The following is a 17,216-nucleotide window of genomic DNA, read 5'->3' on the forward strand; positions in this document are numbered from 1 at the left end:
TCTTTTCCTTCCCCCCCCCCCCCCCCCCCCCCCCCCCCCTCCCCTCCCCTCCCCTCCCCTCCGCTCTCCTCTCCTCTCTTTCTTGTCTCACTCTGTCACCCAGGCTGGAGTGCAATGGCATGATCTTGGCTCACTGCAGCCTCTGCCTCCTGGGTTCGAGCTGTTCTCCTGCCTCAGTCCCCCGAGTAGCTGGGACTACAGGCGTGTGCCACCTCACCTTGCTAATCTTTGTATTTTTAGTGGAGTTGGGGTTTCATCATGTTGACCAGGCTGGTCTCGAACTCCTGGCCTCAAGTGATCGGCCTGCCTTGGCCTCCCAAAGTGCTGGGATTACAGGCATGAGCCACTGTGCCCAGCCTGATGCATGCATTTTTTTGAATCAGGATCTAGGTAAGGTTCCATGTTACATTTGCTGTCATGTCTTTTAAGTCTCTTAGAATTATGGTATACCTGCCCCCTTTCAACCCCACCGCCAATTGACTTGTTACAGAAACTGGGTTAGTACCTTGTAGAGTGTCCCACATTTTAGGTTTATGTGTTTTCTTGTTTGACTGTTTGACTTCTTTTATCCTCTATTTTAACCAGTGGATATTAGCTCTAGAGACCCCATCAGATTCAGTTCAGCTTGGGGTAAGAACACGCCAGAGGGGCTGCTGAGTGCTTCCTGTTGCATTGAGGCAGGAGGCAGACAGCATCTGATCATCATTCGTTAGTGACACTAAGATTCAAGTGAAGAGCTGGTTCAGGTGCTGGTGATGGTTGGATTCCTCCAAACAAAGCATTTTTAGACCCAGCGTACATGTTCTTTCGGTACAATTAAATGACTAGAGGTTTTCATTATTTTTATTTTATTTTTTTGAGAGAGAGTCTTGCCCTATTGTCCAGGCTGGAATGCAGTGGTGTGATCTTGGCCCACTGCAACCTCTGCCTCCTGGGTTCAAGCGATTCTTGTGCCTCTGCCTTCCAAATAGCTGGAATTACAGACGCCTGTCACCATCCCCAGCTAGTTTTTCTATTTTTAGGAGAGACGGGGTTTCACCATGTTGGCCAGGCTGGTCTTGAACTCCTGACCTCAAGTGATCCTCCTGCCTCTGCCCCAGAGAGTGCTGGGATTACAGGTGTGATCACTACATCCAGCTGACTAGAGGTTTTTAATTCCCCCGTGATGATCTTGCCTTGCGATTCCTTCTGTATCTGTGTGAGAAATCATACTGCAAGGGAACTGGAGTTCCCCCCACAAAGTCATTGCTCCAACTATAATAACCCACTGCTTTTTCCCTGTCTTCTTCTATAAATGATTTTCCTTCTTCCTTTCCTTCTATTACATCCTTTTTTTCTTTTCCCATCTTTTTTTCCTCCTGATTATTCATGCACCAGACATTTCCTGAGTGAAGACAAGGGGGTGAAGGCACGGTCCCTGCTGTTAGGAAGTGGTGGGTGTGCATTGAAGATTAAATCTGCTGTCAGTCTTTTCCTCACTCCTTCTCTTCCATCAATGTTTTGTCCCCTGTGATGTTACTCAAAGCAAAAAAGGTTGTTGAGAACTGAGTCAACAAATCCTAGATGTATAAGATCTTTTTAATAGTTGCAATTACAATATTGCATTATGAAATTTATTTGTTACAAAGAATGCTACTCCCAAGACAGAGGATTTTTTCTTCTATTTATAGTTGTCCCTAGGAAAGAAAATCTTTGATTATGGCTTCTAGGAGAAGTCTCAGTTGGTTAATGGTGGGCTTCTATTAAATATTTGTTCAAAGGTAGTAAATAGGATTCTAAATCATATTTATCATTTTGTTTTGAAAAACTTCTTAAAATGAGATTTAATGGATCTGTTTGAGTTACTATAGAATTGTACAATATTAATGATGAATGCCAAAATGAGAAAAATTGTTTTTATAATGTAAAGCATCTCATGAACAGAAAATAGACAAGGCAAACATAGAGAAGGCACCACAGAAACTGAAATTTAGACTGTCCAGTCTCTGCCCTGTCCTCAGGTCGTGGTTTGTCTGGTTTAAGAAAGCTGAAGTGAAATTGGCATCATTAAAAGCATTACCTTCAAATTTCCCAAGCCTTTCTGTGTATTCTTTGATTGTTCTTCCGTTTTCCTGAAAGATACCTTTTCTCCCCAGTAATATTGGCCTTGCTTTATCTTGTCTGTTCCTAGGTTCATTCACTTTCTCTAGTGCTGAATAAGACCACAAGTGAGCTTGCCAAAGCAAATGTGTCCAAATTAGTAGCACACCTGGAAATGATTGGTAAGTGGTAGGGGGCAGAGGGAAGCAAACTTGCAAAATCTGGTCAACATTTGAACATTGTGATCACAAATTGATTGTCCTCATGCGCTGAGTAAGGTGTGGCAGTGGCTTGATTGTGGTTACTAGTCTGGCCAGGATTCATGTTGGTGGTTTCCCAAATGCTGGCTTATGGATCAGAATCATCTGGATAGCTTGTTAAAAGTGCAGGTGTTGGCACAACCTCTTCCCTGCTCCTGTCTCTCATCTCCATCTCAAGAATCTGATTGAGTTGGGATGGAGCCCTGGTGTCTGTGTTTTCAACAAACTCTAGGGTGCCCATATAACTTTTTTTTGTTCAAATTGAGATATTTTTGAGAGTTAAAGGGGACATCATTAATATAATTACACCTGGAAAACAGGCATACAACAGGGCTGTCTCTGGGAAACCAGAGGATATGACTGCATCTAGAGTCACAAATTGGGGGGAGCTACCAGTAGAGGTGATGGTATTATGCAGGAGATACTGTAGCAAAGCTGGCATTCTTTATTCTGTGTTTTTGAGACAAGGTCTCGCTTGGTCGCTCAGGCTGGAGTGCAGTGATGCAATCTTGGCTTGCTGCGAACTCTGCCTCCTGGATTCAAGCGATTCTCATGCCTCAGCCTTCCAAATAGCTAGAATTACAGGTGCATGCCACCATGACCGGCTAATTTTTGTATTTTTGGTAGAGACGGCGTTTCACCATGTTGGCCAGGCTGGTTTCGAACTCCTGGCCTCAAGTGATTTTCCTGCCTCTGCCTCCCAAAGTGCTGGGATTACAGGTGTGAGCCACAGCACCTGGCCAGCATTCTCTCTAATGGGACTTTATAGGTTAAAATTCTTAGTCGAATACAAGTGATCAACTACATCAGGTCCTAAATAGGATTTTTAAAAAATAATATTTTAACTTATTTTTTTAAACTATAGAGACAGGGTTTCACCATGTTGGCCAGACTGGTTTCAAACTACTGGGCTCAAGCCATCCATCCACTTTGGCCTCCCAGAGTGCTGGGATTACAGGCGTGAGCCGCTGTGCCCAGCCTAAATAGTGGAGATTTATAAAGTGTGAAGTAAAACATTTTTCCTTCCCTAATTATTGAAGATTACAAAGCTCACATGTTGATGCTGTAGTAAAAACAAGAATGTCTTTTGGGGAGGGAATGAACTGAGGCTGAAGTTTCATGCCTTGTACAATTATTTTAGAAAAGCTTCTTAGAGGAGATTGGCTTTTTTTTTTTTTTTTTTTTTTTTTTTTTTTTACAGCGTATTCCTGTTAATGGCCTTTAAGATTGGTAAAAGCTTGGGTATTTTTGTTAGAAGACATTAGGTGTCTAAAATAAGTATGTGGCTGGGCATGGTGGCTCACGCCTGTAATCCCAGCGCTTTGGGAGGCTGAAGTGGGAGGATTGTCTGAGGTCAGGAGTTTGAGACAAGCCTGGGCAACATAGTGAGACCTCATCTCTACAAAAAATAGTGAAAATTAACCGGTTGTGGTGGCCAGTGCCTGTAGTCCCAGCTACTCAGGAGTCTGAAGTGGTTGGATTGCTTGAGTCTGGAAGGTCAAGGCTGCAGGGAGCCACGATTGTGCCACTGCACTATAGCCTGGGTGACAGAGTGAGACCCTGTCTCAAAAAAAACTGTGTCTTTGATTCATTGGGAGCTGAACTAGCATGCCAAATATACCTTAGTAATTGTTTTATAATGATAATTATGATAATAAATTTTGTTTTACAGAGACAACAGTTCAGAATATTCCTTTTTAGTATCCATACAGTATTAATAATGACTCATTATATGTTCACATTCTAATTGTACATGTTTCAGTCACCTCTTCTTTCTTCTTTTCACCTTCCAGAAACTTCACTTATATACAGAGTAGTTTCAAATCTGTGTCTTCGGTATCTGTCTATCTCATTAATTTTGGTCTTTCATTAAATCACAGTGAAACACACTTAATGTTGCTTGAATACCTGACGTGTTTCTGACACTTCCTCCTTTATTCTTTTATCCAGAGTATAATTAATAGAGCTAATGATGTTTAATTCTAGTTAGGGGTCTCATCTCAGAAAGCCTCAAGTTTCTGTCTGTATTTATAAAGGTTTTATCTTTTAAATGTGTAATGTTGCCATATTATTTCAGTCCCCTTTGGACTTCTGCATTGAGACTTTTTCTTTTCTTCTCTTTTTGCATTGAAACTTTGTTTTAAATATTGTAAAAAATATTTTTCTGGGTATATTGGAATATGAAAATTTGCTTTTGATGTTTGATTACAAAGTGAAAAATCTGAGGCATGTGTATAACAGCTTTTGTTCCAGACATATTTAAGTTGTGTGACAAAAAAGATACATAGTAATGTGTTCTAACTTTATCATCCTTAGAGGGAGACCTGGCCTTACAGGGCAGCATTGGGAGTCTGTCTCTAAGTGACCTCACATCCCATGGAGAGTTCTACAGAGAACGGTTCACTACCAGTGGTGAAGAAGCACTCATCTTCCAGACTTTTAAGTAAAAATCTCGATCTTTTTCTAACTTAATATTTTATCATAATACTTACTGTTTCAGATTCTTGTTGGCTAGACAATGAAGAAAACTTTTAAAGAATTTTACCTTCTTAGAGGTGAAATTGAAAAGTTATGGTTATGAGGAGTTCTTCCTGACTTTAAATTTCATTAAAATGGATCTGTGTTGAAGTGGGCTACTTAAAACTTCGTAAACAGATGGGGGGTATGAGTTAGGTGCCGTGGGTCACACCGTAATCTAAGCTCTTTGGGAGGCCAAGGCAGATGGATTGCTTGAAGCCAGGAGTTTGAGACCACCCTGGGCAACATAGGGAGATGCTGTCTCTATAGAAGAAGAAAACCATCTGGGTGTGGTGGTATGCAACTGTAGTTCTAGCTATTTGAGAGGCTGAGGTGGGAGGATTCTTTGATCCCAAGAGTTGGAGGCTGTAGTGAGCCATGATTGTGCTACTGCACTCCAGCCTGGATGACGGAGGGAGGCCTTGTCTCACACACACACACACACACACACCCCCCCCCCCAGATAGGGTTTGATTGAATAATTCTGATTCCTGATAGCCCTTGGCTCTCAGGCCGGTTTTCCATGAACTTGCTGTGTGTCCTGAGACAAGTCACATAGTCTTCATGCAGCAGTTTTTCTATCTATAAAGGGGACTGGATCATTAGAACATTTCTGAGCTTCCATGTAGCTCTAAAAGTTGTGGAATGATTTCAGCCTCAGAAGGTTGTTGATGATAGGAGTTCATTATGCATTTTTGTTTATAAACATGATCTATATTGAATTGTTTCTATGTTAGATTTTAGAAAGGAATCTTTAGGCCTGTCTGGTTATTAAATAATTATTTTCTCAGGGCCGGGCATGGTGGCTCACGCCTGTAATCCCAGCACTTTGGGAGGCTGAGGCGGGCAGATCACCTGAGGTCAGGAGTTCGAGACCAGCCTGGCCAACATGGTGAAACCCTGTCTCTACCAAAAATATAAAAATTAGCTGGGTGTGGTGGCGGGTACCTGTAATCCCAGCTAGTCAGGAGGCTGAGGCAGGAGAATAGCTTGAACCTGGGGGGTGGAGGTTGCACCACTGCACTTCAGCCTGGGTGACAAGAGTGAAACTCCATCTCACAAAAAAAAAAAAAAGAATTCTTTTCTCAGAAAATAGGGAGTTTAAAATGGTGGTTTTCAACCTTTTTTTTCTTTCTCTTTTTTTTTTAATCTAAGAGGTATTAGAAAATATAGATGTTCAGGTCTGCCTCTGCATATTCTGATTTAATTGGTCTAGGGCCATGCTTAGTCTCTCTTTTTTTTTTTGAGATGAAGTCTCTCTCTGTCACCCAGAGTGGAGTGCAGTAGTGTGATCTCACCTCAGTGCAACCTCTGCCTCCCAGGCTCAAGTGATTCTCCCACCTCAGCCTTCCGTGTAGCTGTGACCACAGGCATGTGCCACCACACCCAGCTAATTTTTTGTATTTTTGTTAGAGATAGGGTTTCACCATGTTGCCCAGGCTGGTCTCAAACTCCTGAACTCAGGTGATCTACCTGCCTCGGCCTCCAAAGTGTTGGGATTACAGGCGTGAGCCACCGTGCCTGGCCAGTCTTTTTTTTTTTTTTAAATAACATGCTGATGTTCAACCAAGGTTGAGAAGAACTGTTTCAAGAAGATGTCTGAGGACTTTTCATTTTTAGGGGGGTTATATTATACCCTGCTGAGAATGGATTTGTTTGTATTATGTACCTCGGTGTCATGACTCTAAAATAAATCAGATAATTATTGGAAAATGCTTAATTTTCCACCTAGCCCAAAATAAGTACTCAGCCATGTTGGTTGACTGTGTCCTATTTAATATTTTTATGGCACCATGCTGCATTAAATTCAGAACAATTTGAGAAGTCTGCTAATTTATCTTTGACTATAGATTCCAGAACTCTTTGACTTACATTCAGCTGAAGTGGAAGGATGTCTTTCTGCCTCCAGAAGACAGTTTTTCCAAGAAACATTGAATCCGATGCCTAATTTTCTTTACCTATTAATTCATGGCCTTATTTTTATTGTTTTTCACGCTCATATCCTCGCAGTCTTTGCCAGGAACATGGTGAGCAGGCATACTTACTTTCAGGGCAGGGAAAAGGGGCAGGGAGAAAGGTCAGAACCTCAGGTGGCCTCTGAGTGACCTCAGTGCTAGAGCTGTCCACCTGTTTCTACTCCTGGCTATCACACCTTTATCCCGTCATGGAAGCTTACAAAGGGAGTAATTATTAGAGTTTGCTTTGTATAGCCTAATTTTGGATTTCCATTTAATAATTAAAGCTGTTTTTAGGGAAGCCCCTCAACCAACCTGAGTTTTCTTGAAATACTAACTTGTGTCTTGCTGTTGTCTGAGTCACACTTTTATCCTAATTCTTAGGTACGGGCGGCCTGACCCTCTGCTCCGGAGAGAGCACGACATTCGCGTGAGCCTCCGGATGGCCTCTGTGCAGTACGTGCATACTCAGCGTTTCCAGGCGGAGGTGGTGGCCTTCATTCAGCATTTCACTCAGCTGCAAGATGTCTTAGGGCGCCAGCGAGCTGCTATTGAGGGGCAGACGGTAGGTAGCCTGGGCCCTCTAAGCTGCTTTTCCAGTTTGACTGATCAGTAGAACTTTTAGGCCTCTAGAGATAAATCTGGAAGAGTAAAGGTAATTTATCCTTGCTAATATGTTCTCCATGTAGATTAGCTGCAGAAATCTTTGCGTAATTGGAGAGCTTTATTCCTTATTTATTGTATCTCACTTAAATTACCTCCAAAGTTTAGCTTTCACTTTCTGAAAGAAAAAAGATAAGGGAGATTTACAAAGAACACTACGACTTCTGGTCCCTTTTAGGACTTCAGTGGGGATGTTTCTCTTGGAAAGTGGTAGGTTTTTTTCTAAATACAATAGATCAGAAGTTCCAAACTGAGTTCGTGGCACCCGTGGGGTCCTGGTAGTTTATTCATGGCACATCCTAGGCCAAAGGAAGCACCTAATGGTATTCCCATTTACAAAGTAAGTAAGTCTAAACAACGTGACAAGTACAACGTCCTAACAGCTTAGTAGGTGTTTGAAAAAATAGTAACACATAAATGGAAAGAATAATATTTGATTTCATTCTTAAATAACCACAATGACTGGTAGGAGGTATGTGCCTCTTAGGTACTGCATAACTTCTCAAACTTGGAATCAGGTTGGACATTACAACCCTTACTTCCTGTCCACATTTATCTTCTTATGGTACTTGCTTTTTATCACAGCAACCGCTGAAGACCTAGCTTCGCAAAGGTGAGACCTTACTGAAAGGAGTATAGAATGATCTATTATTGAATGCTAGCTACCACAAGCTACTAGTTAGTGCAGTGTCTGGCAGATGTTGTTTTTCCTTCAGAAATTTAAAATGTCCTGGCAGCCGGGCGTGGTGGCTCACACCTATAATCCTAGCACTTTGGGAGGCCGAGGCGGGCAGATCATGAGGTCCAGAGATCGAGACCATCCTGGCCAACATGGCGAAACCCCGTCTCTACTAAAATACAAAAATTAGCTGGTCATGGTGGCGCCTGCCTGTAGTCCCAGCTACTTGGGAGCCTGAGGCAGGAGAATCACTTGAACCTGGGAGGCTGATGTTGGAGTGAGCCGAGATGGCGCCACTGCACTCCAGTCTGGTGACAGAGCAAGACTCCATCTCAAAAAAAAAAAGTCCTGGCAGCTCCAAGCCTTCACCACCCTGTGGTGTCTCAGTGCAGTTTGGGAACCACAGAAAATAACAATGTACTTTTGTAAAAACGTGTTATTTCTCCTTTTTTTAAAAAACTTTATGGCCGGGCGTGGTGGCTCACACCTGTAATCCCAGCACTTTGGGGGTGGAGACGGGCAAATCACTTGAACTCAGGAGTTTGAGACCAGCCTGGGCAACATGGTGGAACTCCGTACAAAAAAATACAGAAATTAGCCAGGTGTGGTGAGGCATGTGCCTTAGTCCTAGGTACTTGGGAGGCTGAGGTGGGAGGATGGCTTGAGCCCAGGAGGTGGAGGCTGCAGTGAGCTGAGATCATGCCACCTGCACTCCAGCCTGGGTGACAGAGCCAGACCATGACTCAAAAAAAATAAAAATAAAAATAAAAATAGGCAAAATATTATAATTTAATAAATAGATACTGTCTTTATAGTGGCAGCATTTTTAAACATTACATTTTAATTTAAATAAAAAATGTTTGACTGTGTTAGATATTGATTTGGTACAGTAGCAAAGTGAAAAAGGGCGTTTGGGGAAAAGTCCCCTCGGTTACTTTTCTCCAACCATCTAGTTTCTCTCCCTGGAAGCAACAAGTACTGTCGGTTTCCTGTGGATCTTCCAGAGAATGCATTTTTAAAAATAGAAAAGCAGCATACTCAAATGATAGAAAGTCTAGAAAAAAAATCATGCTAGTATCTCTGCACTATAGCATGTTTTAATTTGTTTCTGTTGTTTTTTTTTTTAATACATTTTTCTATGAATTTACTCATGGAAATATATAACCTTTTTTTCTTTCTTTAAAAACTAAAAAAAAATTTGAGTGTTTTATACCTATGAAAGATTATCTGTAGCATGTCTATATGTTACAGAGTATAATAATAAGATGAACATCTGTGAACCCGCCTCTAAACTGAAAATTAGAACGTCAGGAAGATAGCTGCTTGCATATGCTGTGTTCCTTCCCTATTCTGTTTCCCTGTTCCCCTGTCAACTCCTCAGGTAACCACTCTGATGATTTTTGGGTCTATAAGATCCTTTAAAATTAAAAAGACAAAATTCCTAAACCATGTCTTTTGCTTTGCTTGTGATCTCTATAAGAATGGCATTAAACCGTATTTAATGTTCCGTGACTTGCTTTTTGCCCCACTTAGTGTGTTGGTAAGATTCATTCATAGTTACCTACAATAGCATTTATTTTCACCATTGCATTTCATTCTGTGTATAAATGATTTATCCATTTTCCTTTGGAACATTTGGGTTGTTTACAGTGTTTAGCTCTTGTGTACAGTGAGTCCTGATGCACATACGTGAGACTTTCTCTGATTTCTGAGATACCTGGCAGTGGAATTACTGAGCCATGGGGTGTGCGCACATTTATCTTCACTAGATAAAGCCAGATCTTTTTCCAAAACAGCTGTCTCAATGATAGTCTCCCATCAGCAGTGTATAATAATTTCTTTTAATTCATATCTTTGCCAACACTCTTATTGTCCGACTTTTTATTTGATATAAAATGATACTACATTTATGGTCTGCATATGCTTTTATAAAATTTAGATTTAGAAATAGCATACAGAGTATCAAGTATGTCAAACACACTGATTTTATACATGCACTTTTAGAATCCAGCTATTTTTCCTAGCTTTTTTAAGAGTCTTTTTCCATCTTGCTTTGCATTTTTCATAGATATCCTGTATAGCAACTATATAATCTATTAGTTTAACCATTTTCCTATTTTTAACATTTAAATTGCTTTCAGCTTTTCATTATGACTAATGCTTCTGTGAATCTCTTTACAGAAGTGAAGTTTTTTTTTCACTTTTTGAATTATGTTTATAGTATTGATTCCTATAAATGGTACTGTTTTATCAAAGTTATGAACATTTTTGTGACTCTCAATACAACTCTGCTAAATATTTTCTGTTAGAATTGTTATGTGCATTTAAAACAGTTATTTTTACATGTATGGTTGAAACAGTAGTAAGTCTTATGGTGCTGAATCATTTGGGTTAGGAAATGAGATACTTGTACGTTACTGAGTAATTGGGTTTAACTTCCTGGGTTAAGCAGAGTTGAACAATAAGTCTCAAGTTTTGCTTTATGAAATTATATAAGACAAGTAGGAGGTTAAAGGAATGTCTTTCTATTTTGAACATTGTTCAATATGTAGGCTTTGAAAAAAAGCTTATCTTCTCAAGAATCTTTAATTCTAGCTGTTTGAATTAGGTTTATATGAGCTAAGATCTACTTTTATTTGCTGATAAGAGGCTATTTTGTTTGAAATTTAAATTTCTTTCACCTTGTATTGGTGACACGTGTTTTTGACATGTAGTTGACTTTTTATTCCTACATTTTCTGAGGTCTGTAAATCATGATTCAGTGGGACTTTGAATTTCTTTTTATTCTTAATGTTTGAAATGATAAGAGTATCAGTTGTACGAGATAATTTGGCCAAATATAAATGATTTCCCATATGTTTTACCCCAGAAGTATGATGCAGTTTTCCTATGGCTTCCACTTTACATATAACCTCTTATATTTGTTACACTTCTTCATTCACCTAGCAACTGGTGTTGTAACGTAACACTGCACCCTTAGAAATCTTGGGACAAATATCTTGAGTATAGGTTTTGCTGCCATAAGCTATATGACCAACAGGGAGTTATTTTTCTTACTATTCTTCCCTTGATTCAGTTATAGTAGGAATATGGAGGTAGCAGAAATAAGTAGCCTGTACTTTTGGCAATAACTATTTATATTAATGATGCTTTGGAGTTTTCAAAGTGCTTTCCTCACATTATCTCATTTGATCCTTACGACAACCCTGTTTGTTCATTTCTTCTGTAATTTAGGAATGAATGTGTCATGCAGCTTGCCAGATGCTAGGAACAGCGTGGAAAACAAGAAAGACAAGGTCATTGCCTTCATGGAGTTTATATTTCAGTGGGAGGATATAATCAAGGAAAAAAAGATAATTAGTTATGATAATACCTAATGAGGCAGTGGTCAGCAGATGTGTTCCTTTCATTTTTTTTTTTTTTTTTTTTTTGAGATGGAGTCTCGCTCTATCGCCCAGGCTGGAGTGCAGTGGCCGGATCTCAGCTCACTGCAAGCTCCGCCTCCCGGGTTTACGCCATTCTCCTGCCTCAGCCTCCCGAGTAGCTGGGACTACAGGCGCCCACCACCTCGCCTGGCTAGTTTTTTGTATTTTTTTTTTTTAGTAGAGACAGGGTTTCACTGTGTTAGCCAGGATGGTCTCGGTCTCCTGACCTTGTGATCCGCCCGTCTTGGCCTCCCAAAGTGCTGGGATTACAGGCTTGAGCCACCGTGCCCAGCTGTTCCTTTCATTTTATAACTGAGGAAACATTGTTAACTCTTAGCCCTGGTTGTCTGGCTCATGATTCAGAGTTTTTTCCATTAACGTATAACCGAATGCATGTTAAAGATGTAAGCGCTAGTCAGGATGCCTGTATATACAAAAATACGTAGCTGTGTGTAGAGGAAAAAAGGACTGAAAAGATATGGTGTTGATGTGGTAGTAATAGCTGTTACATTTTCACCTCAGTTTTTGGGTGTATTGTCTCATTTAATCCCTACACCTCTTTGAGGTAGGGCTTAGGCTTATTATTATTCCCATTTTATAGATAAGGAAACTGAGGTACAGAGACTTTAACGACTTAACCAAGATAACCAAGCTAACAAGTGGCTAGGGGTTTATTAGTTTTATCTTTTAAAATAACTAACTTATTCAGGCCTATATTATGTCTGAGGCATACTCTCAGCCAATAGACCACCTGTTCTTCTAAAGAATGTGTATTGTGGGCTGGGCACGCTCACACCTGTAATCCCAGCACTTTGGGAGGCCGAGATGGATGGATCACATGAGGCCAGGAGTTTGAGACCAGCCTGGCCAACCTGGTGAAACCACGTCTCTCCTAAAAATACAAAAAACAGCGGGGCGTTGTGGCGCGTGCCTGTAATCCCAGCTACTCGAGAGGCTGAGGCATGAGAATCTCACTTGAGCCCAGGAGGGGGAGGTTGCAGTGAGCTGAAATTGTGCCACTGCACTCCAGCCTGGGCAACACAGCAAGACTCTGTCTCAAAAAAAAAAAAAAAAAAATATATATATATACACACACACACACACACATTATATATATACACACAGACACACACATATATACACATATATATATATGTTCTGTGGTTTTTGGGTGCAGTCATAGTCTATAAAATGTTTAATTGATTTTTCTCTAATTGTCGGTTTCCTATATCATTGACTTATGCTTTTTATTTTCTTCCTTCTACTTCAGGTTTAATTTGCTTTTGTTTTTCCAGCTGCTTAAAGTGGAAGCTTTCAATTTCTGATTTTTAAGTCTTTATTGCTTTCTAAAGTAATGGTGTACATTTTTCTCTAAGCATTGTTTTAAGTGTATGCCACAAATTTTAATGTGTTATGTCTTTCTTATTTTAGTGAAAATATTTTTCTATTTCCCTTGTGATTTCTTCTGACCTAGGGGTTATTTAGAAGTGTGTAGTTTATTTTCCAAATATTTGGGGATTTTCCATTATCTTGTTACTGATTTCTAATTTAACTCCATGGTGGTCAGAGAATGTGCTCTGTATAATTTTAATTATTTTATAAACTCATGAAACTTTTGGGAATCTGAGGTTATTTGGTGGTGAAATTAGGGAATTAATTATCCTCTGAGCCAATTTTCCTTCCTCTTTCAGGTGAGAGATCAAGCTCAGCGCTGTTCACGGGTTCTCCTGGATATTGAAGCTGGTGCTCCCGTTCTTCTGATCCCAGAAAGTTCCAGATCAAATAATCTGATTGTAGCAAATTTGGGGAAGTTGAAAGTCAAAAATAAGTTTCTGTTTGCTGGTTTTCCTGGCACATTTTCCCTACAAGATAAGGTGAGCATCAATATCCATTTCCTTTTCTGTTCAGCTAGTATTTGATCACTAATGGAAAAATTTGTATGCTGCTGTAAGATGATCCGTAATTGCTATTACTTTTGTAGGGTATGTGGCTTGAAGAATTTTTTTTGGGACATTTTATTGACGTTTCCATTAACCTTATGAATTGAGGTAGTGTAAATTGTAACTCTTAGTAACTGTAGGTAGTAAGCTGTTTTAGCAAACAAACCAGTGGAATCAACCTTCCATCTTTTTATAATGCTTTCTTTATATAAAAGCATTCCTTCTATAATATGAATGTTTTAGACTCTGTGGCTTTTTTCACAGGACGTGATTGGCCTATGGTTTACTTGAAGCCATTTAAAAATGTCTTAATAATAACATACAGTATATTGCTTTTCAGTTTTAAGTTACTGTGGCACCTTTTTTTTTCAACTTTTATTTTAGATACAGGGGGTATATGTGCAGGTTTGTTAGATGGGTATATTGCACCCAGATAGTGAGCATAGTACCCAATAGGTAGTTTTCTGACCCATTCCCACCACCCCCCAACCCTGCTCTAATTGATGTTAAACAAGTAAATGTGTTTTCCTGAGTTTTGTGAGCTCTCTTAGCAAATTATAGAACCTCAGGAGGGTATCTGTTGTTCTCATATTTATGTCCATCCATGAATACTCAAATGTTTAGCTCCCACTTACAAGTGAGAACACGAACATGGGGCATTTTCTTTTTTTTTTCTTTTTTTCTTTTTGAGACAGAGTCTCACTCTGTTGCCAAGGCTGGAGTGCAGTGGCACCATGTCAGCTCACTGCGTCCTCCGTCTCCTGGGTTTAAGCAATTCTCCTGCTTTAGCCTCCCAAGTAGCTGAGACTACAGGTGCCCACCACCACACCCACTGAGTTTTTATATTTTTAGTAGAGACGGGGTTCCACCATGTTTGCCAGGCAGGTCTCAAACTCCTGACCTCAGGTTATCCACCTGCGTCGGCTTCCCAAAGTGCTGGGATTACAGGCGTGAGCCACCATGCCCGGCCACATTTGCTCTTCTGTTCTACATTAATTTGCTTAGGATTATGGCTTCCAGCTCCATCCATGTTGCTGCAAAGGACATGATTTCATTCTTTTTTATGGCTGTGACTTGTGCATTTCTCGGAATAGTGTTTGGAGGTAATTAGGATGAGGACTGTTGTTATTTGTGTTTTACGTTAGGGGAAACTAGGATTCTTTGAGAATAAACAATAAAAATGTAAACCCCTAGTAATTCACAGACCCTTAAAGCTGAGAGGACCTTTTAGATGGTCTGATTAGTCCCCCTTCATCCATTTTTGCATTTGAGGAGACTGAGTGACATTTCTGGAACCAGAGATGAGGCCTTGTCATTCCTGGTATGTGTTTTCATCATTCCTTGCTGGTTGCCACAGCAGCTCTTCAGTCTATTTGCTTATTCCTTGCAAACTCACTTTACTGTGTCAGGAAAGCACTTACTAAAATTCCCAGCTACTTATGCCTATTTTTAGTATAATAGCTAATAACATAGGGAGAGAGATGGCCTTTGAGATGTATGTAAGATTTGATTGTAAGATTTTAAAACTGCCAAAAATAGGAATACATAGCTGCCATTTGCTGAATGCTTATTACATATCAGCCAGTGCTGTGCTCTTTACATAAAAGGAAACAGCTCCTAATGCTTCTGACACCAAATGAGTTGGATTTTCCCCCATACTAACCATTTTCCAACTGTGAAGATACCAACTGGTCTATAATTTAATTATGACACTAACCACTTGGAGTTAGGGTAAGACCCTACAGGTCCCTAAAGACTGCTCCCCACTCAGACACCAATCACAAGTCCAGGTCTCCTGTACGTCTGACGGACTAGCTATAAACTTGGGGTTCCCACAATGCCTCCTGAGGTTCAGTAATTTGCTGTAGTGGCTCATAGAACTCAGGGGAACACATTTACTGGTTTAGTATGAAGGCTGTAATAAAGGATACAGCCAGATGAAGGGGTGAGTAGGGCGAGATCTCGTAGCTTCCCGAACACAGGAGCTTCTGTGCCATGGAATTGGGGTGCTCCATCTCCTGGACTGTGGATGTATTCACCAACCTGATAGCTCTCTGGACCCTATTGTTTAGGCTTTTAATGGCGTCCCCATTACATGGGTATAATTAAATAAATCATTGGCCAATTTTGAGTAGGCTCAATCTCTAGCCCCGCTGCTGTCTCTGGAGGTCTGGGCACTAAAACTGAAAGTTCCATCCCTCTAATCACGTTGCCCGTACTTCCAGCAACCCCCATTCTAAAGCTATTTAGGGGCTTTTAGCCACCAGTTATCTCATTAACATACACAAGGACATTTTATCACTCTGGAGATTCCAAGGGTCTTAGAAGCTCTTGTGTCAGGGACTAAGACCAAATACAGTCATGGTCCCTTAGCTACAGGGAGCTACTTGGGAGAATGGTGCATCCTTAGGTGATTTCCTTGCTGTGTGATCGATGTAGTGTCCTTACACAAACCGAAATGGCTTAGCATACTGCACACCTAGGCTCTATGGTGTAGCCTGTTGCTCCTGGACTACAAACCTGTACAGCACAGTACTGTGCTGAATACTGTAGGTAGTTGTAACACCATCGTAAGTATTTGTGTATCTGAACATATCTAAATATAGAAAAGATAAAAAACTACTGCATTATAATCTTATGAGACCATCATAGTATATGTGGTCTGTAGTTGACTGAAATGGCATTATGCAGTGCATAGCTGTGTTTGTGGTAAATGTTTACTTTGAGGCCATACTAAAATTTTTAGGAGGAAATCAGTTCTAGCCAGAATGTGTGACCAAGTTTACCAGGATCATTTTTGTTTCTCTGTCCTTCCTAAAAAGGTAATGGACTGAATTTCCTTATCAGATATATCTATATATGGGTTTACCAGCAGACCCTGAAGTTAGCCTTGGCAGGAGAATTGCCAAAATACTTAAGAAATTTTTGCAAAAGGGTTCCTATTTTTTAAGCCAGATAATAGCACAGAGTTTGTAGTGTTTTAATGAAAAAAATTTCCCTGTATTTGTTTTTGAGGATTTGATTTTAAGTGGCAGTGCATAATGTGCTTTTTTTGCAACCTGACTATTCTGAAAAACCTTATGGGATTCAGCAGTCAATTCACATTCACATGCTTAAAAAAGAAAAGGAAAACTAACCCTTTAAAATATCTCATTACTTGAGAAAGCCTGCTTATTAACTTATTTATTTATTTATTTATTTATTTTAGTGTTTGAATTACTTTCCTACTGTGTAAAGAAGTTGTTCTTAAGGCCCATTAAGAAGAATTTCTTTTTTTTTTTTAAGCCCTCACTAGTACTTTCTTGGTGATCTTATTTTATATCCTTAAATCTTGGAAAAACTGTCTTACTAGGTACCAGTGATTGTTCTGTAGAATTTCATAAGGGTTGTTTGGAGTGTGTCGCTTGTTCAAGTATTTGTAACCAGATAAACACATCTGTGAAGTTTACCTCCCCATGTATACAGTTAAATATAATTGATTACAGTCTATATGAAGTGAATAATTACCTTCTTCACCATCCATCATTTTGTATTGGCATTTGCCCTTGAATACATTTGCATGTGTGAGGTTTGTCTAATATGCATTCCAGTGGTTAAAGAACAGGAAATAATCCTGAAATCAAAGCTTGGAGAGGGGTTGTTTGCCCTTGAGTTCCATGACTCCTGTGTGTTTGGAATTGTTTTACATAAATCCATGT

The 17,216-nt window shown here is 40.0% G+C and overlaps 1 protein-coding gene across 2 annotated transcripts in view; it reads left to right on the forward strand.

Moving 5' to 3' along the window:
- The window catches only part of VPS13D (vacuolar protein sorting 13 homolog D), a 285,687-nt gene that overhangs the window by 58,578 nt on the left and 209,893 nt on the right, over nucleotides 1-17,216 (forward strand). For both annotated transcript variants that reach the window (XM_025382385.1, XM_025382394.1), the window contains exons 22-25: nucleotides 2,171-2,261; nucleotides 4,656-4,782; nucleotides 7,196-7,376; nucleotides 13,270-13,452. In XM_025382385.1, the coding sequence (XP_025238170.1) occupies nucleotides 2,171-2,261; nucleotides 4,656-4,782; nucleotides 7,196-7,376; nucleotides 13,270-13,452 (582 nt within the window). The remainder of the gene's footprint in view (nucleotides 1-2,170; nucleotides 2,262-4,655; nucleotides 4,783-7,195; nucleotides 7,377-13,269; nucleotides 13,453-17,216) is intronic.

This window comes from Theropithecus gelada, chromosome 1, assembly GCF_003255815.1.
Source record: "Theropithecus gelada isolate Dixy chromosome 1, Tgel_1.0, whole genome shotgun sequence".
NCBI classification, from domain to species: domain Eukaryota; kingdom Metazoa; phylum Chordata; class Mammalia; order Primates; family Cercopithecidae; genus Theropithecus; species Theropithecus gelada.